Here is a 27,966-nt window from a genome sequence, read left to right as displayed (position 1 = left end):
TAGAAAAGCAGTAACATTAAAAAATTATAAAAATCTTTTATCAAAGATATTTTCCGAATTTTAAAACTATTCTGATCAAAATTTTCATCAAAAAATTCAAGACTGTTGTAAGTTTCAAACCTCGGTTCTGGATTAAAGCGGAAGTTTAACTTCCATGAAGTCTCACACTATTCTCCTTGTCGCCAAAGTTCCTACAGTGGGAGGAGATTGGTGTCTAAGGAATTCAGTTAAAATTTAAGAGAATCGAGAAATTGAAAGTAGGTTGGAACCTTAAACTAAAGTTGGAGACCACATATTGGTGGAGTAGCTCCGCCTTTACACCGTATTTCCTGACTTCTTTATATCCCAAAGAGCATCTTTTAAGTTTCCGGCAATGTAACTAACACGAGGTTTCTCAATACTTTGCAAAAAGAACTAAAATTTCGAAAAATAAAGATATAAACATTGAAACTACTTTTTCAGTGACTCATAGATATCTTTTCTGTTGAAAATAGTTTAATGCGAAAGTTCCAAGACCTCACGAGCTACGGTTCTTTTGTCGTTAAATTTAAGACAGGCGATAAATAACTCTTAACTTCATTTTAATTCCGTGATTCTTGAAAGCGTATGAAAAATTCCAGTTTTCTATTCCGAATAGAGTCAAATGAACTGCACAGGTGCCGCCCAGAGTCTACCCCACTGCGAAAATTAACGGTTATCCGGTTAACTTAGACGATGCCGAGACGAGAGCAATCGCATCCATGTAATATAGTGTCCAATAAAAACTCAGGTACTGCTGTGTCTTTCTTTCTCTATATCTCTTTCTATAACCTTTTATACGGATGGTCCTCCTGAAAAAGGCACCTTATACTCTGTGGCCTCGAAATTCTACGGACTCTGTTGCTTCTTATAATAATGCGAATTTAAGTGGATCCCTAGGATTAATAGTTTAGAAATACAGAGTTAAAAAACCACTATAGACTTGAGAAAACTCAACTGAATGATCTATTATGTAGGACTCTGAACCGTTTTATCTACTTAAACATCGATCAGTATAAACTGGACTATCTACTGTGAAAGCTACCTTTTTCAATACCACAGGGTACATGAGAAAAGGATCACAAGCCGAAGAAGAAAGGATCCGAGTCGTAAAACTAAACAACGGAGGACACCGGTTTTTAACAATTTCCCAGTCCTGTCGTTATCGGATGTGTGGTCAACAACTACGTGATCCAGCGTAAGGTTATACGGCGAATGCGTCTGGAGACAATAACGACTCTACGGGACATCAAACGAGCTTCCGAATGGCACAGGAAGGACTTCAGGATCGCCGTAATCGTACAAGGACCTCCTTCCTTCCTTCCTTCTTCCTTCCGTACTCCGAGATATCCAAGCACCCGAACGATGGGTCTAAGCTATTCACGGTGTCCTTTATGAGAACTAAAACACCCAGATGCTCCAACATACCCCATTCCACTTGCTCTTACACGAAAATTAATAGCGTCTTCTTACTAAACCAACAAAAAACCAGACAGATTTAATAACGAAACAAAAAGTTTTGAATAATGAAAGATAAACTTTACTATCCAGCCACACCGGATAAAACTCGACTCTTCCCCATTCATCTGCGGAATATGAAGTCAGTGCGTGAAAGTTTGTAAGATAATATTGGAGGCTGGGCCTTTGGGAGTGAATTAGAGTCACCGCCTCGCAAAGGAAATTAAAAGTTCAGCCAAAGAAACTACCGGCGGACGAAGCTTAAAAAGTTCCTTCGAAGGAAGGAGAACGTTGAGATAAAAAAGAAAATAAAAAAAAGGAAGACGGAGTAAATTGCATTTAATTTCTTTATTAGTTTTAAACACTGCTAATGGATAATCATCACAAACCAATCGGTTGTAGAGAAATTATTAATTCAGACGAGCGAGGTGCATCATTTAGCTGGCTGACGCTCGGGGGTGTTTTTCACTCAAGCTCCCTCTTGGTTTAATCAATCCACCCACGAAGGCATATGCTCACTTGGGTCGCAAAAAAGAGAGAAGGTCGGCAAGTATGTGTTTTGGTCCACTAAGAGAGCAAGGCGAACAACAACAACATGAACCGCAGGGAGGGTGGGATTGTTTGATGCTTGATTGTCGCACCGCTTCAGGGTTCGTCCGATTGGGTTGCCGCGAAACATCTGGCGGCCACCCGCAGGGCTCCCAAACGACAATCATCCTACAATCGCGAGGTAATACGCCGAAAGATAGCTTCATCGCGAGGAAAAAGGGTCCAGATGATCCAGATGAGAAAATGGAGGATTTCCAATTGGAGACTAAGGATAGAGGGATACGGAAGAGAGTTCTTTACTTCCCCATCTTCAAAGGGAGGCCACAGAAAAACAATTTCTCCTTCCTACATATTATTTTGCTGAATAATCGAAATTCTGAATGGAATAGGAGAAATAGCTGAAGAAGTAAATTGGTCCTGTTTGTCTAGCAGATATTTCTGGATTTCTCCTACGTCAAAATCCAGCAAAGACAAAATCATCAGTGTTGTAATTGGAGCTTAAAAGCCGACTGGAACTTTTATAAACTCCAATCCTCTATGCCACAAGCACGCTGATTCCCTTTTCGCGAGAGAGACACTGATATCTACCGGCTGACGGTATCCACCTACTTCCGTCGACAATGGATCCTTTGCAGGTAAAAAGCGTAAAAGAAAGGAGGAGCGCGGTCCTCGGGCACGGAGAATGAAAGAACGAGCGGCAATGATGAAAGCATTGTCCCTGTTCAACCCAGCTTCTCTGTGAGAGGCGGCTGGTCCCTTCTTTGCCTCCACCTTCGCTTCTTCCTCAGTAACGCGACGTTTAAGATCACCTCTTGTTGGGGCTCTTTGTCGGAAGTTGACAAGAAGAGGAAAGTCCGGCGCTCTCGATACCTTCCAATGTAAGAACACTAGTTCAATGTAATATTCAGAATACTCGAGAAGACACCAAGAATCATAATTGGAAATGCTAGTTTTTTGTCCCATTTCTTAAAGAGTTGGTTATAAGTTCAATAAAAAAAGTTCAGATTATAGAGAATAGATGTATTATGTTTAAGGTAAGGTTAATGATTTCACAATTTCTCATCTTGATAACGATCATCATCTATTACGTTCCACTTAGTAATATCTCGCGATATCATACCAAGCATCTAATAACTTCCTGCTGGCTTACCTTAACACGAATGGAGAACATATGTAAGCATGGATACTGCTAATGATATTCCATAAGAGTATTAAAATGTTCAACTACCACTTATCAAGTACTTTTAAAAGAAGATCTATTAAAGATACCCCTGCGACAAGTACAATTAATGCATGAGTTGGAAATTATTACTGCAATGATAAGATATTTTATCATCATTATCACCATTATCATCATCATTAAGATTACTATTATAATAATAATTATGATCACTACAATATCAACATCATTCAAGTCATCATTAATAATGCTAAATCCTCTGCTAATCTAAGATATAAGATTCACTCGGTAAGCTTAAGCTCTCCAATTTCTGACATGTGATCATGACTCAGACAAAATCAATTGGCGGATTCGTAACTTGAGATCCTGTTTGCGTGTTCTGGGAACCCATGACCGATTCCATAGACCCTTGACCGCTTTCGCCAGACCCTTGACTCGTTTCTAGTAATAATACGATAATCTTCTCGCGCAAAATAAACGTAACGAGGGTTGGGAGGGTGCGAACCCTTTCGTTCAAGAGCTGGACCGAATCCCGAACGATCGATCACGATTGCCAACCTTCTACGCGTGCAGTCTAAGTACGAGAATCTCGCACGTATAACAGAGGCAGGGTTAGGGTTAGAGACCCTCCTCGTCGTCAACTCGATTGTTATTCTTAGGGCGAAAACTATTTACAAAGTCGGGGCTAATGGCATCAAGAGATTTCGCCTCCATATGGCTCTGCCTCTATCTCTTGACGCTCGACGCATTAGCGTACTGTTTCTAAACTCGATCCATTTCAAGAGCAAAGGCGTAAAACCGGAACAGTATATGTCAGAAGGTACATATAAGTTTTTTCAGAAAATGTGTCCGTAAAATAAAAATTAGGATAGAAGTTGAGTCACATGCAGACAATCGTCAGATTCTAAATCAATGATATATTTAGAAAAGTTACAGATGAACATTCGAGGCATGCAGAAATAAATTCCCCAGTCTTTAAACTTGCAAAGGGCAATCAGTGCTTATTCAATCGGGGCGGTGATCCGCTGAAGCGATGCAAACATTTTAACAATCACGTATCACTTGCATTGTTTTTCTTCACTTCTCTCCCGCCTACGCCAATGACAATTTCGATCCACAACAAGCGTAAAGTGACCCCGATCTAACCGGGCAAGCAGTGCGGAGACAGATGCACGTGCGTCGAGCCTAATGCAATAAGAGTTTTGTTCGAGTGGGTTGACAAACGTATGCATATTGACCCGGTCAATCTCGTAATGCTACCGATCCTCTCTACTTGAGGCGTAGGTGCAATCTGTTCACGCACTTAATTCGATTTTTATTACAGGCGTGGGTGCCTTTTGCACTTGCAGTATTATACCTTCTGAATCTCTTATTGTTTATAACACTACTTTAATATAAAGATGAGAACACATCAAAAATACAGTTGCCGCTCCTTATAAAATCTGAAATACGAGTAATCCCAAAAGAGCAAAAATATTTACTTCTCCTTATGCTGACGTGTAATAATTCCCTGATTAAGCTTTTCGTAAATATTTAACGGAGCGGAACGACCGATCGAGAAGAGAAGAGTAAGAATCGAAGTGGAACAACCTTCATCCTCGTCTACAACCCTTTTCGCAATGTTCTCGCACCCCTTTCTCCAACCATTCCCTTCGTTTCATTACGAATGCTCACCGAACCTCTACCGCGTCTTGCGCCTCGCCACCCGAACAAGCGCACACGTAACACAAATGGAAAACGGATTGATTAATCGTAGTAATTACAGATCAGCCCCCGCTAATTAGATATCCGTATCCTATCTACACAGAGGGGTATCGCTAGCTGAGGCACTCGCACACCACAGGGGTCCGGCATGAGAGTATGGAACGACAGAAATGTCCGAAATGAATGGCACGTGTTTTTTCTCCACTAGCCGATTTTGGGACAGATGAAGCAACTGGCTTACCAGGAAAAGATTCTTTATGATAACTGGTCCGATTTTGATAAAGATAATAGGAAACATTTTTTAGTTCCTTAATTAAAGTGCTAACGGAGAAATGTACGATTGGTCCAGCGTTTGGCTAATTTGAGCCACCACGTGATGTTGACACCCCAAACTAATTGGGCCAATAGTGAGTCGACAATATTTTCCACAGTGTGCTTGTCACAATTTAAGGCAAATTATTTATTTTAAATTTTGTACCTACTAAAATATTTTAAAACGAGGTACTAAAAGAATTATTTCAGAGAGTAAGATATGACCATGAAATAACTTAGCAACCTTAATGGAGGAGGTCCAAATCCCTTGCGGCGAGGGCCTTAACGTCTTTCTGGCTCTCAATTGTTGTCTATCTTGAGAGGTCATCCAAAGATCCAGGGTTTAAGGATATTCATCGCAAGTTGTGTTTGTCCTCCTGGCGAAGGAGAGTAATTTGTAGATCCAGGAGATAGGAGCGATTTCCCAATTAGCGACCAAATCAGCGACCTCCCATAAATTCTGGTAGCCCACTTTGTAGAAATTAAGAAGAAAACTTTGTGAATTCGAAAGACGTATACTAGGTAAGAACTGCTATAAACAATACACCAGTTTCTTTCCGTATAATTTAAAAAGTGCATGAAAAAATGAAAAAAAGTAATATTAAATAATAATTTTTAACATTTGCTGCAGAAGAAGTGTTAGCAAATTCGGCTATCAAATATTCGCTCTTGAGAAAAGCACGATTTCCTACGAACTTAAAATTCCCTCATCTCCATGCAAATATCTCATGCTTTAAATTAAGACGGACGCCAAGCTTATCGGACCATCTAGGGTCACGACTGGCCTGTTACATCGTTACGTCACCATTACATCCAGGAAAAGGTACGACTTGCGATTCCAGGTGAACTTACAAATATCTACGGACGTCAGAGTCTCTGAGTAGAATCAGTTAAGACAATCTTTTTATTAATAGAGGTAATCAGATACCTACATTTTTAACATATGTTTTTAACTGCAACTTAAAAGACTAGACTTGAAAATGAATATGTGTAATTTAATCTTAACCAGCAACCTAGTCTAAAATATTATTTTTGTGGTCTACAGAAAAATTCATCTGGTACATAGCTTACGGAATGAAAACTAAAGTTTATAAAAAAAGAGGCGAATAACGAACGGTGTTCAATTCATTTGATGGAGAAGGCATACGATTCTAACGATATCCTCAAATGGGAATATTAAAATCCGGTTGACTGTAATTTACGACTCCGCGTACGCGCGTGCGCGCTGCCTTGGACGATTTTGCAAAACGAAGCGTTGCAGTCTCGTTAACAAGTCGGTTATGCCTGCTGCACGGCGCTCGTCTCAACGCAGAAGGGTGACTACCAACTTGTTCGTGGTTTTACAACGATCTAAATTACCTCTGGGACATACGGTTACGATGTTAACGATCCTCGTGGTCGCGTTACGCCGAACATTCACGAACGTTAAATAAATAAAACGTTGCCCAAGAAGATGGGTTACGATCGGCCCCAAAGCGGAAGAGAGACTGAAAAAAACGACTCTTATTAGCCATTACTTTCAATTCACTCACAAGAACTCTTGAGACACAAATTCTTCTAAAATTCTAAAATAGAGTGCTCACTGAAGATTGAGCAAAAAATTTTTCATAAAAAAACGTTCAAATTGAAAAATTTTAAACTGAGTTCATTCACAAAATTGTGATAAAAATCTAATAATTTTGGATTAAGGACAATCAGTATTCGACTAATTAAAAGGGATGTATTGAAATTGTACAAGATTAACTGATTGCAATAGTCTCATTTATAAATTTACAATATAGAATTATTCAATCCTAAATCGTTTTTATTTGATTATTTAACTATATGGAATGTCAAGTGGAAGATGTAAATTTTTGAACATTCAAGAAACCAGACAGTTTTTTATGATTTGATTACAAACTTTAAAACGTAAGGCTCTTTTAATTTGAAATTGTTCAATTATTGTAATTCTAAGCTTAGTCTATTCGACTGTATGTAAATGCAGTCGATTTATAATCGTTTAAGTATGAAAAGACTTGAAACTTTTTAATTTTCCAGTCCAGAAAACTGGTTTACTTTGTTAATCAAATTAGATAAATTCGCATACACATTCCTACTGAAGGATTTATTGGGGCTGAATTTTTCAAAGGGAAAAAAATTACGTTTATCATTCTAAATTAATCTTTTTTTCGAATAATAATATAATTATCAAATTATCAACGCTCTATTTGTTTCCTGAACACAGTAATAAATAATGTACAAAACAGATTCTTATTTCCTTAAAATATTCCAAATTATAATAATTAATATTAAAGTTAAGAATCAATATTTACACGAAACTAATAATCAAATTTCCACCGGTTTCCTTTATTTTCTGGAAACGGATACTTTTTGTAAGGTAGCTATTTTTATTTCAGAAAAACTTGAAAATATCTCGAATGTACTTTCGTTGTTTTTAACGGTCTTAATGAAATTAAAACACGTTTTTAGTCTCACCTAAAACGGTATAAAATGGCACTTGACTCTTTATAAGTGTACAACCTTCGATTGTCCAATTTCAAGCATTCCTGAGTGAAAATAGACCAATCTGAATTTGAAATTTCCTAACTATAAATGCTTTCCGTTTTAACAAAATTAAAAATGAACTAGTTCAATATCACATTATTGTTTGGGACAAAAAATGGTATTCAAAAGGATTATCCGAGTTTTCGTATCTAAAAATGTCGGTCTAAAGAAAATCTCGTTGCCCTTTCACATTCTCGGTCTGCATTATTATTCAAACTTGACAAAGGCTAGCTTTAAATTCCATGGCGAATAGTTTAAGAAAATATGGGTAGTTAATTATAGGTTTTAGTCAATTCTATATATTAAACTAAATTAAACTCAAATATAATCAATCATCTTGGGTAGGATCTAATCATAAAATCCCCCGTCAGTTGGTAAAATTATGTTCTGCACAATAAGCTTAGTAAGTAGCTGAAATCCTTAGATCTTGTGTAGTATATGTTGTGAGACATGTAGAGTACGAAAGTGAAAGAGACAGAAATGAAAAAAGAGAGAAGCTTGGTCCATGCGACTCTGGGATTCGTTGAAATAAACGGCCTAAGTGCCAAGTACCTTGGACTATGTGTCGGGGTAAGGGAGGTCGATAAATAACGTCTGCTTTATTAGCGAGGTATGCTCGCAGAAAGGGAGAACAGAGAAAGAGAAAAAGTGGTTAAATTAGCAAGAATATTAGTACAAATTTGCACCACCGGTTCTCTGCTGAATTTTATTGAGAAAAGTATTAGAGTTAGTGGTTGACACTTAAGGTTTAAACGGCGCTGGATGACTGCATTTGAGTAATTTAAGACACTCATTTCTATTTTACTTGATAATTTCGTATCTGACAAATATTGCGAATCCAGGATTAGGACCAAAGTAAAGCGAACAAAACTTAGATATTCATGAGTTTCATTTTGTAGGTTTCTCTACCCAGAGTAATAAATTCTATGAAATTGGTGACTGGATGGACGGTACGTCTGTAATAGGGCTTTGGATGATAGTCGCACGAGCTCATCTCGTGGGACAAGTCTGATTAAAGCTCTGATTCCGCATTCTTAGAATTCGATAAGAGATCGTCTGAACTAAACTCGAAGCAGTTCGTGAGCGATAAATTCGCATAGTTGCTTGTCAACGATTTTCCGCAATGATGCGGGGCATTACCCACGCGAGTGTACGCTGAACGCAATCTTCGCGATAGGAACATGCGGTCCGTACACGGATAACAAGCTGGCACTGGTTCTAACTACTGTCCCGTCTGATATATGTGACGGAAAATTGTGGACGAAGGGTGCGGTGGCCAAGGTAGCAGCATTCCAGAAAAGCAGCACGATATCAGGGAGTCCTCCCTCTAGTTATACGGAAGGGGATGATGCACCTCCGGGAGAATGCGCCTATTTTATTTACGAATTATTTCATTTGTCGTGGGTATTCTAATTGGGACGGCTGTTTCTAAGCCGCGCCCGACATGTGCGCCATCTAATTGCATTACGAAAACATGAGTATACACGGGACGAGATATTTCAACCGAGGAGTCTCCTCGTGGAAATTACAGGCGAAGAAAATGCTGACACGCATACTGAAGTTTATGGTGTTACGAGCGTACGTCATATTAACTCGTCATGACAAGTGCCGGAAAATTTAACTATGAATTAAAAATTCTAAAAAAGATCTATTACTAATTTTGGAGAAACACCGTGCCGAGTTCACAAAAGACAAACGTTTATCTTACAGACTTTTAGAAACTTCCGGCATTTTTATTAGAACCCGAATTTTTAAATTAGTGAAATTCCTTCGACCCCATCTCAAACATTTTTCATATAAATATCAAGAAAGAAAAAACATATTCAAAAGGTCAAACCGTGTCATTTTTGAAAGATTCAACTTGAAAATGTCGTTGAAAATTATTAATAGATATAAAAAATAAGAAAAGAAGATTTTATCGAAATTTATTCGGACCACAAAATATTACAATCTTAAATGTTTTTTCCTTTTAAATGAGTAAAAAAATATGTGAGCTAAAAAAATAGTTGAGATGAATCTTTTTCTCTTATAAATTCGATAGAGAGTTCCCGATTAAAAACCTTTAAAGTGTTGATTGAACCACGATCTCATAATATATTCCTCTCGTTTAAATTACAATTTTAGTACTTCTTTAGTCACCTAAAATTGCTTCCAACTTGTTTTGTATACCACGAATGAATTCCGAGTCCGGCAGGAATTTCTCTAATTGCATCGAATAAATCATGTCATCTTTTCCTCCGCTGGAATCGCATGGATTAAAATTGAGAAGCGGATAACACCATCTATCCACATCTTAATTAACGCGCTTCCGTGGGCGTTTAAGAATGTGCCACATTGACTCGCGTTTTTGGAAAGGAAACTAAACTCGGCGTGGTTTCGGATGTCTAGGTCTCCTTAAACTTGATTTGTGCTCAATTACGATGCGTCCACGATACTGTCACCCGTCCCTTCCCTTTTTCTTGGTCAATCTCTTATTATAAACTCTACGAAGAAGACGACGAAGAGCCTCGCAGCGTCCCCACGACGATTTTATTTATACACCGAAGAACCACCCGCGTTTCGTTAAGTGACTAAAGAGTGAGATAGGGATGAGGGGGAGGGGTAGATGGAGAAGGAGCTAAGGTATCTGGCAATTCATTCCGTGTTTTATAACCACGCGAATATAGCGTCCACTGATTCACGACGACGTACTACCCGGATTATTTCGATCTCACTTTCTAAAGTTAGCGCGAAGGATTAAACTCTACTTGCTTTCGGGGACGGAAGGTGGATCAGGAAGGGGGAGTGTTTTGCTCAATTTTCACAGTAAATAAGAGGGGGTGTCGCTGTGGTAATTCTGACGTTGGCGCAGGTGCGTGGAGGAAACATCTATCAAGATGGTGCGATAACGAAAAGCCCGCTTTGGATCAACGATGGAGTGAGGAACAGAGAGGGTCAAATACAAGGGAGAATCAACCCTCCGAGACGACGTCATCTTCCTCAGAACTCTAAGCCGGAGAAGAAGCTTTCTACGGGTATTAACCCTTCTGTGATCAAACCAGATCTACAAGAATTATTGTTCCACCCTTATATGAGAGACAGATATGGGGATTTCGAATTTTGGATCAACCCAAGGGTAAATATCCTGATAGTCATACATTTCATTCCAGAAGATAGAAAAGTACTAGGACAACAAGCAAAAACTTCGATAACCATGGCAATATGAGGAAATAAGAATTTAATTTATTGAACCTAAAGTATACGTAAATTACAATGAATGCACAAAATGCGCAAATTATATTGAAATCATCAGGAATCAAACAATGTGCACTCGTAGGAATACAGTCCGTGTGAGGCATCGCGAGTAGAAAAGCAAGGAATCCCAATATCGTTTTTCGCTTCATAAAACATTGGCGAACTATCTCGAGAACTCAGGCGTGTGAGCACAGAATACCGACGGGTGCCTGTCGAAGAAGTCGTCGGCCCAGATACGAAAATCGTAAAACCGCTACATAATAGCAACTCAGGAATAGGTGTATAGGCCAAGAGGCACTTCTCTTCGCCGAGATTAAAAGTGCGTGAAACTTATATAACTACTTAAAGGCTTCTATCGCTGAGTGACAAGTTTCCGAATCGACATAAGTAAATGAATGAATAATCACGCTGGTCAACTGAATATGAACTTCAAGTCTATAAAATGGGACATATCGTTTTAAAAATATTTTATCCCACTAAATTTTAAACCGACCTTTAAAAAATTGTGAGATGTACTATAGTTTTTTGTAAACAAAAATCGACAACCACTTAAAGCACGTTTTTTTTAATGTCTTAGAAACTCAATTGGTAATAAAAGCTAGATTGATAAGTACAAATATTTTTCTAAGTGCTTGTACTTTGATGCAATAATCCTTATTCATGAAGCATTACTCACTTGTGAGTGGATTACAAATAATTGTTAAAAAAGGGAGCGCGTCATGAAAAATATCTGCTGGTATTCACTCATTGAAAGACATGGAACTTGATACATATCTCGGAAAATCAATTCACATATACTTTTCTCTTTTTGTGATCATAAATCTTCTAAGTTTTTACAAAAGAATACGCTGCAGGGCAGCCAGGTGATTTCACGTGTGCCATAAATGCATCGGGAATTATTGCAGGTACTCTGAAAATTATTGCACGCCAACGCTTATCTGCGAGATGATCTCGATCGATCGCGATCGAGTATTAAAAGTATACACACAAAACCGATTATTGAGCTATGCTTAGAGTACTCACCAGTTGTTAACTTGCAGGATCGTTAGCCCCGTGTCCTGTGCTAGCTGCTTTTTCTGGTCTTCCGAGGGATACGGATGCTGTAACAGAAAATAGTGCAATCAATTAGTCTACAATTAAATTTCTTGCAAACCTCTTTCCACTGAAATTGCTCTATGTGGCAAATTATACTTCAAGCTTTTTTCGAGAAAACTTAAAACTGTGCCTATGTTGCTTCTGCATAAGACTCGAGATAATGATTAAATCGAAGAGAGGTATCAGACGATTATTTTGTGTACGGTCGCTTAGATGGTATAGAGTGCAGAAAATTCAGGATTTCGGTATGCAGAGCGTCATATAAATGGGGAATGTGGGCTAGGTTAGGTTGCACTGACGAAAGCGTAAATATACTGGCAACGCGATGCTCTCCGCATTACAAGCTCTCTTTACCCGAGCCGCATCTGCGAAATATTATTTATTGCCACGAAAAAAGGTTCGCAAAAACTAAGCATATCGGGGGAAAATGGCGGACGTTCGCAGCATCGCCATGCTGGAATTTTATAGACAGTAAAAGCAAAACAGTCTTTTTTTATTGGTGCACTTATTCCTGGCATGAACATATAAGTAAATTACAACAAGAAGAATTTGCAATTAACTTGGAAAAAACAGAAAACTGGGATAAGTGAAGGATACTAATTTTTTCACTCAATAGGAGTTATTGAGCTACAAAATTTTTTGTAGATCGAAATAAAAAATAAAAAGAAGGATTGGGATTCAATGAAAGGACAGTGCCGAGGGAGATGTAAATTGCAGAGTAGCTGGCGACTCAGCTACATAAAAGCCGCGCTCTCACCGCGAAGCTGAACCGCATCATATTTTTGCATAATTAGCACGTGGCGCCGGTGGTATTACGTTCCCGCGGACTTTTTGCGAAGCCTGCGGTATTTTTGGAAACCGCGCTAGCGGCCGCAACCGTACTTCCCCCCTTGCCGGTATATCATGTTTCTTGGAGGCGAGCCACAAAGTGAGCTACCACCGCTAGTACTCGCCACCGGTTTCTGCCGCCCATTGTGCCTCAACGATCCAAGCGTACGCAATTCTTATCCTAATTAAATCGGCGCTTGCCATTGTTAACAAAAACCACGAAGTTCTGCTTTCACAAAGAAAAATAAATATAAACCTGAATGAGAAACTGAGAACACTGAGGAGCTATTAAATTTCTAATTAATTCATCTTGCTGATCTCAGTGACGTTGTCAGGATCGATGCATACCCGTAACGAGGAATCAGTAAATTGGGTATAGCAGGTGCGTGCAATAATGCCCGGAAAACACGGTTGCATTAGCAAGGATGGAACTGTGAGGCGGTGAATTAGAGAACCAAGAATATTTAACGTCTCTCTCAAGCTTTCTGCAAATTCTCCTCCATCTCTCTCGGATCCCAGCCGTTGGTATATGCATAAAACAATCAAGATAATTGTCGAAGCTTCGTGGGGACTGCCTCCGCTCGTGGTACCCTTCCTCGTTGCAATCGTTGTGGAGTGAGAGAGAGAGAGAAATACCAAGAAGAAAGAGAGAAAGCACGAACTATCCAATTACATTGAAAACAATAGTCTTAAGTGCTGCCGGCGGCCCGTTCTGGTCTACCCTTGCCTCTCAACCCCAATGCTTTTCCAGAAGGGATCTCGACGGAACTTCTACCGTTCCCTCCCCCACAATACCTAGGTGAATCAGTCAGAAACAACTAGGCCAGATTGCTTAGCTATTCTAAAACTATTTACTTCCTAAAAATAAGTTTGAATAATGGAATTCGCAGAAAAATAAATTCATCAATAGAAAAAATTAGGGAAATCCAAGAACAATCGAGTCCTTTGAGGAGGAAGGAATTAACCCATTGGAGGGTCTAAAAGCTGGGGCAAACAAGCAATAAAATGAAAATGAGCGGTAAAGAGACTGTATGAGAACCATTCCAACCTTTCGCCGCTGATCGAAGGGGCTGAAACGAGCCAAGCAAAAGCGGAGCTAAGTGTGTAAATGAGTCTATAGTTTAGTCCGATTGCCTCGAGACGACCACTTCGCGGTACCACGTCCCTTTAAGCACCTACGTTAAACAGGAATTCACTTCCTTCTGGAAGCACTGGATCGACTTTAATTGGATCCAGACATCCAGCATTCTTCAGCGATTTCCAACGACCAATTTCATTGCGATCAGACAACATTTTCATTGTCCGAATTCTCTGTCCGTCAAGAATCTCGAAGATTGATGATAATTGTTCGTACATCTTGAACAAAGTCTTCTTGACCCATCCTTTCAAGGAAACTGAATTAAAAAGTATCAAGGGAAGAGAAGTTTTTAATTACACTTTAACAATTGAATCTCTGGCTGAGAATCGAAAACGATCTGCCAAGTTTCGCCGACAGACATGGACACGTCATTATCGACCTCCGGTGACAATTTGCCCTGCACATTGCTGCGTCAGATTGTTAATGTCGATGGGCGTGAAGAACCATAGCAGACGTAGTTCTACTAGAGAGCTACGTCCAGGGACTACGAAGGCAAAGTCCCCGATGCCGAATGACACGTCGATGACGACCTGACTGCTGACTCCGGCTAACAAGCAGGGCGTTTGGGGCGTGGGATACACTAGAGATCGCGCCTCGTCATCACGCTTCTCCTGATGGCACGAATGCGATGATTAGGTGGAAAGAGGACGACAAATTGACTAGCATTCTCAGTCTCTAGACTGCAACTTGACTCTTGTCACGGATCTACGAATTAACTTCTACGAGTAATTTGCCGGTAGTAGGTTCAGAAATTCAGAGGGGCAAGGAAAAAAATCAAAGTTGTCAACACTTTCTCCTCCAGCAACTGTATCAAGTAATCATATCACAAATTTTTATTTTTAGTTGACAATGAATTGAATCATCCTTAGACTAATCTCCAAAGCCTATCTCAGTTAGGAAGAATTTAATTCTTAGATCATAATTCAAGATTGTTTAATGGTAAACTCTCAAATGCGAAATCCAGGACCATCGATCTCCTCAACAATAGCCTTCGAAAGCCTCACTTCAATCGGAAAAGAGTGTCCACACAGGGTGAATGACATTCTCTCCCTAGATTTCCCATGTGATGAATTGTCGAGAAAAGACGGCTGGTGTCCCGTAGCATGTAATTACGGGGAAACACAATGGAATGCGCGAAGCTATGTGCGACGCGCCTGCTATGAGGTTCGTCCCGATATGAGAGGACTGATAAGCCGAACCCAAACCGTTGGTATGTCGACTCGGAGAATTCGAATGGATGCCGACCGTAGCTCCATCTGCCAAGATACATATATCATCCCTGGGATCTGCCTCGTCATTACAGCGAGCAAACTTTCTTTGATCAACCTGAAGCTAAATTCAGACAAGACATTCAGGAATGAAAAGTGTGTTTCAAGTGCCAGGTCTTCCCAACACATTGTTCCTGAGTGATTCCGACCGATTAGTGTAATCTGGTTACTCCTATGGTTTTTAAACGAACAAGTACGGATTCTTGATGGTCCCAAAAAACTTGATGAAAATTCAACTAATTCCGTGTAAATGTTGGACCTTTAGATAAAATCTTTAAATTCCGACTGTAATGACCTCACTTTCTATTTCTATAGAAACCAGGCGGAAAAAGTTCTGTCGTTTAGGAAAATTGGTGGATAGGAAATTGGTACGTGGTACTAGCTCGAGATGAGGCGTGGTCGAATCGGGTCTCTGTGACACGAGGCACCTCTATCAAACTGTGACGCCTAGACCTGTCATTATCACGCGACCCTGTCCAACAGGGTCTACATGAATACCCGCCACATAGTTCCCCAGAATCCCACGATCGAACGATCCGTCCTTACGGTCAACGTTACACGGTTCTAAGGGTGTGGGACACCTCCTCGTCATTTCGTTGAGGATCAGCCACACCTTCTCCATTGTTTCCCATGGACGGAGGATAACATTCTAGATGCCAATTGCTCTGTCCAATAATGCCCAGGTTCAATCTACACTTCGGTGTGTGACCGCTGACCCCGAACTGGTCCCTTCTCGTTTCTATCGTTTCGTTACGGCTTTGTCTCCCAATTTCATTGATTAGGTCACCGCAAGATTGTTGGAGAACCCCCGCCTTCAGACCGCCACTGATTAGGTCGCACTAATGAAACGAGCAAAGGTTACGTGAGCCTAATTTTCTGCACCAAGTGGGAAGTGGACCTTGGGGTGGACGTAGCAATAAGAGACAGATAGGAGGAATGTGTAGTGGAATGAAGTTGATTTTCGAGAATTATTGCAATTTTGGAGATTTCTAAAGCTTTCTTTAAGCCAAATGTCTTTCAATTTCACTGTGAGCTTGATCAACTAATTGGACTTTAAATCACTTTTCATTGGTCTAGCTCCTCTCAGTGGAAGTCAAAGTACCTTGACGTAAGTCCGTATTAAATCGGTACGTGGACGGTTTATTAAGCGGATAGCCATGCCTTCTGTGGACGAGTAATATATGCGTGCCGGAGTCGAAAAACGATATTCATTGATGGCCTAACGAGGTTCCGAAAGGAGTGTCCAGGGCCAATTGACAAGAATTTTTTTCCTGTTTGCCCACTCTGTTCTCTCCTCTTGTGATTTGTGGGAACGGGGATAATTATAATGTTCGTGAGTTTAGATGCAGGACGGATGGTAAGCCTCCTCTAAACCCCTCGGGCGGCGATTCCCCGTTCATGCTTGCGCCGGAACCCGGCAATCATCCCCAGTCAGTCTTTTAGTCAGTTCTGTTGCTATTTAATTATCCATTTAAAGCATATAATTTTCTCCCGGGGCAGCGATCCCCGTGGTCCGGCGCGCTCGAGCGACGACGTATTCGTGTACTATTCGCTCAGGCTCTGCCCCTCAGGAAGCGTGGGAGTGCCATTACAAAATGGCGCTCAGTTAAAAAATAAAGCTCCATTAAGGCTAAGAATAGTTACTAGAACTTATGGTTTTCTTGTATTGACAGAACAACGAGAACCATGATCTTCCTTCCAATTCAAAGGCATTTTGACCGATTATCGCAGTTGCAAGTTTATTTGCAAAGAGGAGGGTGATAAATAATACGACATGGGTTCTTATCATATTCTAATTCAATAGAAAAGAATATCAAAGATGGACATTATCTTCGCCAAAGACCGCATTTCAGAAATCTCAGAAACTTTTCACATATTTTCAAATTCCCTATTATCGCCTTGTCGGCAATTCATACAAAGTGGAGAGTGTTTGAGGATTTTAACGAAGCTGGGAAAAGTTTCCTGGTATGTAGGTTTATCCAATATAACGTGCTTAGATCCAAATTGCTCATTCCAATTGGGCCTCGTCTCGTGGATTTTCTTGTAACCCGTAGATAGCCCCATTTCAGTCGATTAACTTATATGAATTCACCTACGTTCGGTCTCTTTCTTGTCTGTGGATGAAATACCAGTGGAAGGGGGTTAAACTTTGAGAGCGGGGCTCGTCGTCTACGAGGGGTTACATGACGAAATAAATACAATATTATGCAAACGGCCGGAGCTGATCGCGCGCTGCAAAGCCACGGGAATCTCGGGAATCCCGAATAAATTGACACTAAACGGGCATAGGAGGTTTGAAGCTTCTTCTCTCTGTCCGCCCCGTAGGGGTTCCGTCTATATACGCCCCTGAACAACAACTCCAAAAAGGGGGAAATATATTGATAGCACCATGCAGCACCGTACCCAATATCACCTAACAGCTATTTCGTTTATACCGGGTTTAGGTTGGCCCAGTGTGTATATGAAGGGTGTACACCACGACCCTTGGGCGAGGAGTGTGTTTTCTAAAATCTATGCATAGCACAGAGGGGGAGTCGCTCTTCGCACCCTCTTGTGTCTGCTCTTCAAGCCAAAAAAATTCGACATGATTTCCATGTCTGGTGGTCCTTAAATGGAATCAGAATATACTTCTTTGCAGCAGGGCGCACATATTTGCGCAGTCGACCAAAATTATGGAAGAATAATTATAGGTAAATCCAACAAATTTTAGTACTAATGTACATATATTTTAATTAAATGTATCAACATAAACTAGATGTAGGAACTAAACAATTCAATTTACTTTTCGATCAAAATAGAGCAGGTACTTATATCAAGTATTTCATTTGTTTGAAATTGAATTCGTTTTGTAAGTACTTTTCACTTGCAGAACATGATGGTGAATTTAATGCACAGTACTTTATGACAGCAGCCATAAAATGGTGAGAGGATTATGGAATAAGGCTTCGCATAAAAATATCCTCTGGTCGATCTGCACAACACCGGTTTTCTTCAAACCTTGCAAGTACTATTTGCAACTATCGAAATTAACTTCGGCAATAGTTCAATATTAAATATTCTCTTAACAAATAGCTTTACTAGCTTCTTTTCTCTTTTTTTAATTTCTCCTTTGATTTTTATTTCTCTAAGATTATGCGTCTCGCTCTATTGCAAGAGTAAAACGCTTTAGCGTATTATACGTGTGCACATTGCGTTCAGATATCATTAACATTAAATCGGTGCTCGTTCTGTTTCAATCATTTTTCCGGTGGTGTTTGGAGTTCTCAATCACTGGTATTGCGTTATACTGCACTGCATCGCTCGAGGCATTGAACAGAATAAAACTATTTTTTATGGAAAATAATGGAAATTCCACTCTGGAAATAACTATCTACAAAATGGACTTGATTGATGTTATTTAAATTCACTGATTTATTTTGCTTTTAATTAAGTGCAAACGATACGACCAGATGTCAGTTATCAACATCCATGAGAAAATAAATAAATCAATGAACTTTTTCATAAACATATGCACAAAATTAATAGAAAGCAATCAAAGTTAGTAAATGTCAATATAGGCTATTGCTCAATTGTTAAAAACATTCAAGGGTAATTAACCCATCCGGTGCGTCGATTCTTACACGAAAGGTTTTTGGAATCGGTATCTCCGACTGCTGACAAAAAGCTAACCTATATGCAACTATAAGCGAAGAAAGGGAGCGCGGGTGTACATAAACAACACTCTCGGGCTGGCACTAGAGCGCGCTAATGACGGGGATATTAAATAACGATAATGATCCTGTCGAGGACCCTTTTTGCAGGGACTCCTCTTGGATTACCGCTGAATTTCACTGACTTAATTGACCGGGACAATAACGAGGCCGCCGCTGCAATCGGGACTTCCCCTTGCAGGAATTCCTCTTCTTGCTTATGCTTCTTCCTCCTCTTCTATCTTCTCGACTGGAATCTCAAAATTTATGTCGTTTACGTCCTCTAAATAGAGTTTTGCTTCCATATAATTTCCAGCAAAAAGACCATAATCCCACACTTTAAGAATCCAATTACTTCCAGTCGAAGTTGTAGCAAACAACTTAGTTTGTAACAAACGTTAAAATTGTTGGATAGCTACATGTTTGTAGAGAGTCTGTTAAAGTGAACGAGAAAACATTCACTTTATTTAGAGATTCATCGATGAGTGGATTCACAAAGGTCGTTATAATTTATACTGAAGTGTCGATAAATGCATGATTGCCGCGATAAAAAACACGAGTTATCGGCTTTTAAAATCCGATGACACGTCATTTTTGCGAGCACATTGCACATATAGACAAGCATGCTTTTCTTTGTGTATTTCACTACAACGTCACTTGACACGGCGCGAGTAATCGATTAAATACATTACCAAACTATCAACTACCCCACCTAAAATAACATTTTTGGATTACTGACTCAGTTTTCAATTATATAATATCATGAATTTACAATTGGAATTAATTTTCGATACTTCTTATGATTTATGAAATCTTGATTTTGACCAGAAGAAAAATCTAGGTTGATTCTGATCGCTATTAATTGTGTTTTACTATAGCTAGAAATACTTTACTGGACTTTTTGGTGTTTCGCTAAACGCGTGGTGATTGTCTATGAAGAGCTCAGGGCAGGGCCCGAAGCACTGACAATCACCTGTCCGCCTATCTCGCGTTGTTCTACAGGCAACATGCCACGTGGCAAACGTAAAGGCGCACAGCTTTTATACCTGTCTGACGGATCAATTGTCCGAACCAGACCCAACGGGGGTCGTTCCTTAACTTCGTTTATCATCGAAACTCAGAGATATTTTCTTCCCTTCGAAAACAATAAGAAGATCGTTTTAAATGTTACCATTTAATAATTCGCATAGGGTACCATAGGATGAGACTCTTCTTTATATAATTTTTTTTCGTTGACTCTCACTCGCTGGATTTGTTCCAATGTCCAAAAAAAGTACTCCAAATCTGATTCATATCGGCCAGCATTTATACTCATGGATTACACAGGCCAACATGGTTTTGTTGGTGGAAAGTGGATGGTCATTTCCGAAATAATTTCTTACGTAGAATCTGAATCCGGGGTCATAATTGGCCCATTACGTTAAGATTTTAAGATATTTGAGGTTATTTTCCCAAAAATGGCGATTTTGAAATTATTAATATCTCAACTTCAGATTCATAATCAGCAACCCTGAACACTACCAAGTACAAATTTTCAAGAGAAAACACTCAGTAGAAAATGTCTGCCTCGAAGTATTTAAATCAAGTGATCAAGATATAATGGAACATATCTCGTAATTTCAAATTGGCGTAACTTGATAAATATAAATGGTAATTGAAATGTGCGACTCTCAAACTAAGAGAATGAACAGTACTATATGACACTAGTCAAGAAAAAATCCCAAAAAATTTTGTGTCTTCTGTACATAACCTCAAATGTAGCTAAAACGCCATTTTTGGGTACATAACCTCAAATATCTTAAAATCCTAGCGTGATGGGCCAATTCTGACCCCGGATTCGAATTCTACGTAAAAAATTACTTCGAAAATGACCCTCCACTTTCCAACAACTGACATGACCCCATTATTTGTAAGCCTGTGTTATTAATACGGTTAATATTGACCAACCGAAATACATCATTCAAAACATGTCAAATTTTGTTTTAATCCAAAAATTTCATTTTTTATCCTCTAAATACATTTTCTTATACTTCTTACTTCTTACTTCTTACACTTACATTTCGTTATATATTTCGATAAATATTTCGTTATATACACAAATATACATTCCAGGATTTTTTTGCAAACAAAAAATCACTTTTTCTTCTAATCTTGTTGAAATTATATTACCAATGATACATGGCTAACATTTTTTCTCTTCTTCCTTATATCTCTGTGCACTGAATCCAAGTGATGTAAAGAATTAACATAAAGACTTTAGACTGAATCTAGTCGTCCCGAAAATTGTGGGAGTTGGAAAAGGGATGGACTAATCGTCCGAAAAATTGGGGTCGACTAGCCAAATTTATAAAAATGATTGGACTAGTCATCCCAAATTTCGGGATGAGGAAACACTTTGAAAAATTAAGTAAACAAAAAATCGAAAATTGGTTCTCACCAATATCTAAAGAACTTTGTCCTGAATTTAAAAAAAAATCTAAAATGGGTGCGTGATAGCGTTCTAAATATCACTTTGAACCTCTTTTTTTTTATTACTCCCCACTGTGTGCCTGTCCGATTTAAAGTAAATTGGGACGTAAGACGAAGTAAATATCTGCAGTCGTACCTTTAAATGCACATTTCACTCGGCTGAGCCACTGGCGGTTTAGTAGTTCCTATAACTAGCTAGCCCATGCGGTTTCTCAGCGCCCGGTCCGAGAAGCGATTGCTATTGCCTAAAAATCCCCGCAGCATAGCGGAAGGCGCATTGCGCGGGTACCCACATGCGGAGATTGCACAATATTATGCATTCCAATTGAAGACGGTTCTGACGGCCCTGAATATTTACGTTTAGATACTCCCCGGTTACCAACAAAGCAAAGAGCAGGCAACATCCGAAACTGTGGCGAAACCTCAAGTCGGGTGTAATAGTTAGCTGCTTCTCAACTTTTTATCAAATTTCCCCTTCTCGATCCACTTTTCTGTTAAATTTTAAACGCTTTTTGATATAGTGTGTAGAATTTTTGCCAAATATCAGAATTTTGTATTGAAAAGTGAATACAGAAAACAAATCGCAGGCGTGAGAAGATTCGAGGGAGCAGAAAATGAAACTGCTGTTGGTTTAACGATAGAACATTTTCATTGACCAGCCACGTCGAGAGGATTGCCCACGTGACACGGGGTCACCGTATTTCCTGTAGGCAGCGGGGTGAGTTGTTTCTTCCGTTGCAGCTGGTGTGGCTCGCGCGATCGCGTCAATCACTCAAACTCTTCGATGCACTCGTTATCGACGATGCCTATCCACTCACTCGTCGATGCATCTCACCACGATACGCAATTCGCTCTCTGACAGACGGGTTCTCATTAGAATTATTGCATTTTATTATTACCCTCCGAATAACGAGCCACGAACGTATGATTTTATGCGTGATGATATTTTTCGTGATAATTCAATCTTCTGTCAGAAGGGCCTCACAAAGAGTGTGCAAAACAAATTGGAACGATTTCGTTAATTACAGATTATCTCATTTAATTCATTCGTACCACGCATGTCAAAAGAAACTCGATACGAAAGAAAGATATAAAGAGGGTGGCCACTGACCCGTCAAGGCTCCGATAAAACAGATCAAAAACTGTTTTTCTTTTTTTCGACCAGTTTAATTTTCAGTAAGTTTCTCAGCAAATTTATTCGATATCACTGGCCCATAATGATAAAAAACATGAGCATAAAAAACCATTTATTTTTTCCATAGTTCTTTTATGAAATTCCACATTGTGATTTTTTTTCACGTATGTTTAATTTCAATTTTATTTTTGTAAAGCCCGTTTCTTTTATACAAAATAAATTATTCGACCTTTAGGACGTTTTTTTTAATAAATGTGTTTTTACATGTTTTTGTGCTTTTATTTTTACTTTGCATTGACCGTAAGCTATATTTCCGGTCATAAAATAAATCCAGTCATTTCCTAATTTTAGAAAATGCCCGTCCCAGAGGCAACCCTGTGTATATCGAAATGAATTCTGAACAAACGAGTAAACTAATTTATCAATTTAAATTCTTAATCCCCAAGGTAATTTTTTTATTCGATTTTCCATGATTTCGAATCGATTCCTTTATTTGGCACACTTTTCTTGTCTGTAACTCAAATATCGCGTGTAGGTAATAATCGTAGAAAACCTGTGGCCGACCTCTTGTACACGGATTTACGTATATTTCGCTCACATTTATATGGTACGAAGCGGGATTTACTAGCGCTCTAGTGCCATTACGCTTTTTCTTTTTCGTTCCGGTTATTGACAGATGATGTTTTCCCCGCGAGCGATACACACATTTATGCCAACTATGCTCTATGATGCGGTATGGGGACTGGATATAGGATCGTAGACGAGCCTTGACGCCGAACGTATTACCCTCTGAAATTGTCGATACCACAAAATTGTTGATATACCTGAACAATCCATTATTTTAACAGCCGCTGAAGGCAAATAACGCTTCTACTTCATACCATCAAATAAAAAAAAATATATATTTACATTCTTACGATATACAATTGTATACGTATAATGTTGCACGTATGCAACTAAATTCAACTAAAAACACGTATGAAACTAAATGAACACTTTTTTTATAGTTTGACATTTTTTTCGAACAAACTAATCCGACTATGAGAAATAGATGGACATAAGCAGACTACTTAAACTTCAAACAAAATTACAATCTATTTTTCGGTCAAAAATTAAATTTTTCCTGGTTGACTTTTATACATTTATATTACTAAATATTCAAAAATAATTGTTTCATCATATACATTTTGAAAATAATCCAACATTTTAAAACTTCAAAGTAAAATATATAATGTAAATACCATGAATGTACGTACCATCTTCCCAAAATTCAAAGTCGAAATATCTTGAATTTTTAACAGAGTAGTCGAATTTTCAACCTATAAAGTTGACTTTTTAACAAAAGAGTTTAGTTTTCTACGTAAGAAGATGAATGTTTAAGAAAAAATATGAATTCAAACTTGAAAAGATAAATTTTCAACCAAACAAATTAATTTTCAGCAAAGAAAGATGAATTTTTAACAACAACAGGAAATGTTCAAAAAACAGTTTAATTTTCAACAACAAAAAAATATTGAGCAAAATAGTTTAATGTTTTTTTTAATAAAATAATTAAACTTTCTACCAAATAGTAGAAATTGTAATCAAAAGAGATAAAGTCTGAACCCGAAATACAAAAGGCGACTTTTTCAATAGAAAGAATTAGATTTCAACCAAAAGAGATGACTTATTAAGATAATATTTAGATTTTCAAAATAATTAAATTTGCAACGAAACAATAAAATTTTTAACCAAGAGAGGTGAATTCTCGAAGAAAAAAAATTGTGTATCATCAGATAAATTTTTAATAAAAGAGGACGAATTTTCTATTCAAAAAGACAAATTTTCAACAAAACAATTGAATATTCAACAAAATAATTACATTTTCAACCAAATATCAGAATTCGAAACCAAAAGAAATTAATTCAGAACCAAAAATACAATAGTAGATCTTATAAATAAAAAGAATTAACTTTCAATCAAAAAATTAGTTTCTAACGAAATAGTAGAATTTTCGACCAAGTAATTATATTTTCAACCAAATAGTAGAATTCTTTAAAATAAGTCATAAATTTAGAACCAAAAATGCTATAAGAGTAGACATTTCAATGAATAAGAATTCAATTTGAACAAAAAAAGATTAAGTTTCAAACATCAATAATTGAATTTTGTATTGCGCTCCATTAACTCAATTCACACTGAAGAAAAAAGAAACGAGGAACCCGAGAATTTTCTTGAAAACAGGATAAAAAAAAGATCAATTATTCAAAAACTGGGAAAGCATGTGAAGCCTGTGATTTAATGAGCTGCATTGAGAATTCAGGGCAAGTAAGCCACTCATGTTATTTTAAAATGGGAAATAATTCCTCAATATGTGCTCTATTCGGCAACATTATATTCTTATGTTCCCAAAATAACTCGAAGTGCGTAAATTTTATTTTTAAAGACAAGATATATAATGAAGGAACGATTTGAACGATTTATCAACACAAGCTTTAAATTCTTGAATAAATAGTATAAAAGGGACGTTCATTTTTTAATCAAACAATAAGTTTAAAATCTTTAATATAAAATGATCATCGATATTTAAATAGAGATGAATGGTAACACTAAAAACAATTCCAAAGAACTTTCTTTAAAAGAGAGAAAGTATGAAAAAAAATCTGAAAAATGTTTGGTCTTGAACCAAATTTATGGTTTTTTCGCGGCTTTTTCTCGGTGCCCAAAATTCCAGGCTGATTCCCAGTTTTCCCAAATCACTTTCCACTAGCCGTCACTAGGTATGAATCAGACATTTCGAGGTGTCCAAATGACAAGGTGCCATCCCGACAGAGCCAAAAAAAATGTTCCCCAATTCAGAGGGTGTTGGTGTTCCCAATACTATTTATATGGGATTCTTAAGCTTCCATGTTTCGCTACCCGAGTTGGCACTTTTTTATTTCGTCTTACCCAGATGGCACCTTGTCATTTGGACACGTCGATTTTTGTCCAGGTTTATATGCACGGAATATCACATTTTCCATGCATCTGTTATAAAAAAAACTCTTCCGATTTCGTCATCTTTTCCCAAGGAAGAGGTCTTAACGAACTGGACATCAACTAGGGTCTTAAGGAACGCATGCTGAAGTTCTGAAAGGATCATCATGTAAAGAGGCGGTCTCAGCTCTTGGATCCTTTACCTTGCATCTCTGCCGGTAAATTTGTGTCCGCCTATGTAAGCCAGATATATTACGTTCCGAGGTGACCTAATATTTTAATAAAGCGCGACCACCACCCGTAACTAACCGACTAACCTGTGGTGTGCAGAGAGTGCGTGATAGAAGGAGAAATTATCAGATGGAGGAAGCGAGATGGAAGCTGCTGCATCGCATCGCCATGCTGATCTACGGGCAATCAGCCACATTAATGCACCGCGTGCTGCCCGCCCTGTAAACTATATTTATAACACTTCGTCCCATAATATTCCCACAGTATGCACGCTGTACGCGATTCTGTGGTGCCGGTACTGGACTCTGGTTATCTCTCCTGTGGTTAACGATAAAGCGATAATTTTCATCGAAAGTTCATATATTTATTATATTAAGAGCTCAGTTCTCTCCGATGTTACTAATTTTTAGCTGATATTAATTTTCAGCGCTTGCGATTTTATTCTTTGTAAGCATGTGGGAGGAATTTTGGATATTGCTGCAGGTGACACGGCTGGGTGGTAATTATGAAAGAATTACTTTAACTCTACATTAGCTTTTGCTCAATTCTAATGTCTAAAACTGAAGACAAATGCGGATGCAGAGAAAAAATTTTCAGCAAACTCTCTCCAAAGGGCATTTTTGAGGTTTATGTCACATTTATCAGAGTTATTTTAGTTGAATTACTTACTGGTTCAACCCGTCATCACCGAAAAATCACTGGTTCACCAGTGATAACTCGAATTACTGATTCGATCCGTAATAATTTCACTGGTTTAGTTTAAGAATCAAGCAAAACAGGTACGAATCATTTTACACTTGAAGCACCTCTTCAATTCAATATCTCGCCGATCTTCAGAGTGTGCTCTAATTAATTAAAAACGGCCACAGAGTAAACAACTAATTTATCTCTTAGCAACTTTGTGCAAAAAATGAAAAAGGAAAATGATCAAGGGATCGGCTCGCGTATCGTTGCTTCATATAAATAATAGCCCACAGAGTGCATATATCGTGTTTCATACGAGGCAGGCAATCTCGAGATCGCGATGCGATAAGACTGACGATCGCTTCTTAATTAAGAAACGAGAGGATCGGCCTGCAAGCGCTGCCACAATCAACAATCCACACATGCTCTTTGCTCTCAGCAAATCAGACCGGATGGAAATGTAGTATCTACGTATGATGCTGCCTGCACCCTGCAGGGTTCATAATTATGGGAGGATTATACGTGCAAGGCTATCGTTATAGATAACGCTAATCAGAGCGAATCGCACCGTATCGTAGACTCGCAGTACATCATTCGGACGTTGGTGGGAGGACCATTGGTGGTGACGTTGTGCTGGATATATCCGGCCGGTCATTATTATTCATATATTCCGCGTCACGTCTGCTCGTATGAACCTGCACCGCGAGCCACGACCTCCCACCCCCGACAACCCGTTTCGACTTTCGTACAAGCCACCCCCAGAAGCTAGCTGCGAATTGTCACTTTGATGAACCCGTATCGTATAATTTGATTTGTGTTAGAAAAGAGGGAAAACATTTTTACGTATGGGATAATCTACGTCTTTAAGCCTTTATAAGTATGGAGTGTATGCAGAATTTAAAGATGTTTCCTTTAAATTAGACAATCTTTGACTTTAGTTTTGTTTCATATAGTGAGAGGGTAAAATAAGATGCAATAAACAATTTTTAAAAATTGGGAGGAATAATGATGTGATTACATTTTTTCTGAAAAAAGATCTACTCCGCTTAACTGGGAATCAAACCACAGAACTTCTGATTTCCGGTCAAGTTCTTTGCCATTAAGCTATGAGATAGCTATTATTTCTGTTATTTGAAAAGTTAACTTGATCAATAGTGTTGATTTCTAATTTCACGAATTGTGGAATTATATATACATTGATTGATGGCAACTGTCTCTGATGATAATACAGATTGCTTTAAATCACTCGTGTAACACCTGGCTTGAGATGGCGTACATTTTGGAAAAATATTATTCTTTCGATCTATCTAATAGGTTAATGGGAAAGCCACCGACCGGCAATTGGAAGTTCTGCGGTTCAATTCCTAGTGAAGTGAGATAATTTTTCGGAAAAAATGTAACTAAAAAAAATATTTAAATTTATTTTCCATCTAGTCAGAAATTACGTTCAGTATTTTTCTGTTATTTCAAGAGTT

At 38.5% G+C, this 27,966-nt stretch overlaps 1 protein-coding gene across 4 annotated transcripts in view; it reads right to left on the bottom strand.

Annotated features, from left to right (window-relative positions):
• The window catches only part of LOC117172358 (homeobox protein homothorax), a 417,138-nt gene that overhangs the window by 64,103 nt on the left and 325,069 nt on the right, over positions 1-27,966 (bottom strand). For all 4 annotated transcript variants that reach the window (XM_033360195.1, XM_033360196.1, XM_033360197.1 and 1 more), the window contains one exon: positions 12,023-12,099. In XM_033360195.1, the coding sequence (XP_033216086.1) occupies positions 12,023-12,099 (77 nt within the window). The remainder of the gene's footprint in view (positions 1-12,022; positions 12,100-27,966) is intronic.

This window comes from Belonocnema kinseyi, chromosome 5, assembly GCF_010883055.1.
Source record: "Belonocnema kinseyi isolate 2016_QV_RU_SX_M_011 chromosome 5, B_treatae_v1, whole genome shotgun sequence".
NCBI classification, from domain to species: domain Eukaryota; kingdom Metazoa; phylum Arthropoda; class Insecta; order Hymenoptera; family Cynipidae; genus Belonocnema; species Belonocnema kinseyi.
Note: the sequence above shows the minus strand (reverse complement) of the source record. Positions and strands in the feature narration are given on the sequence as shown.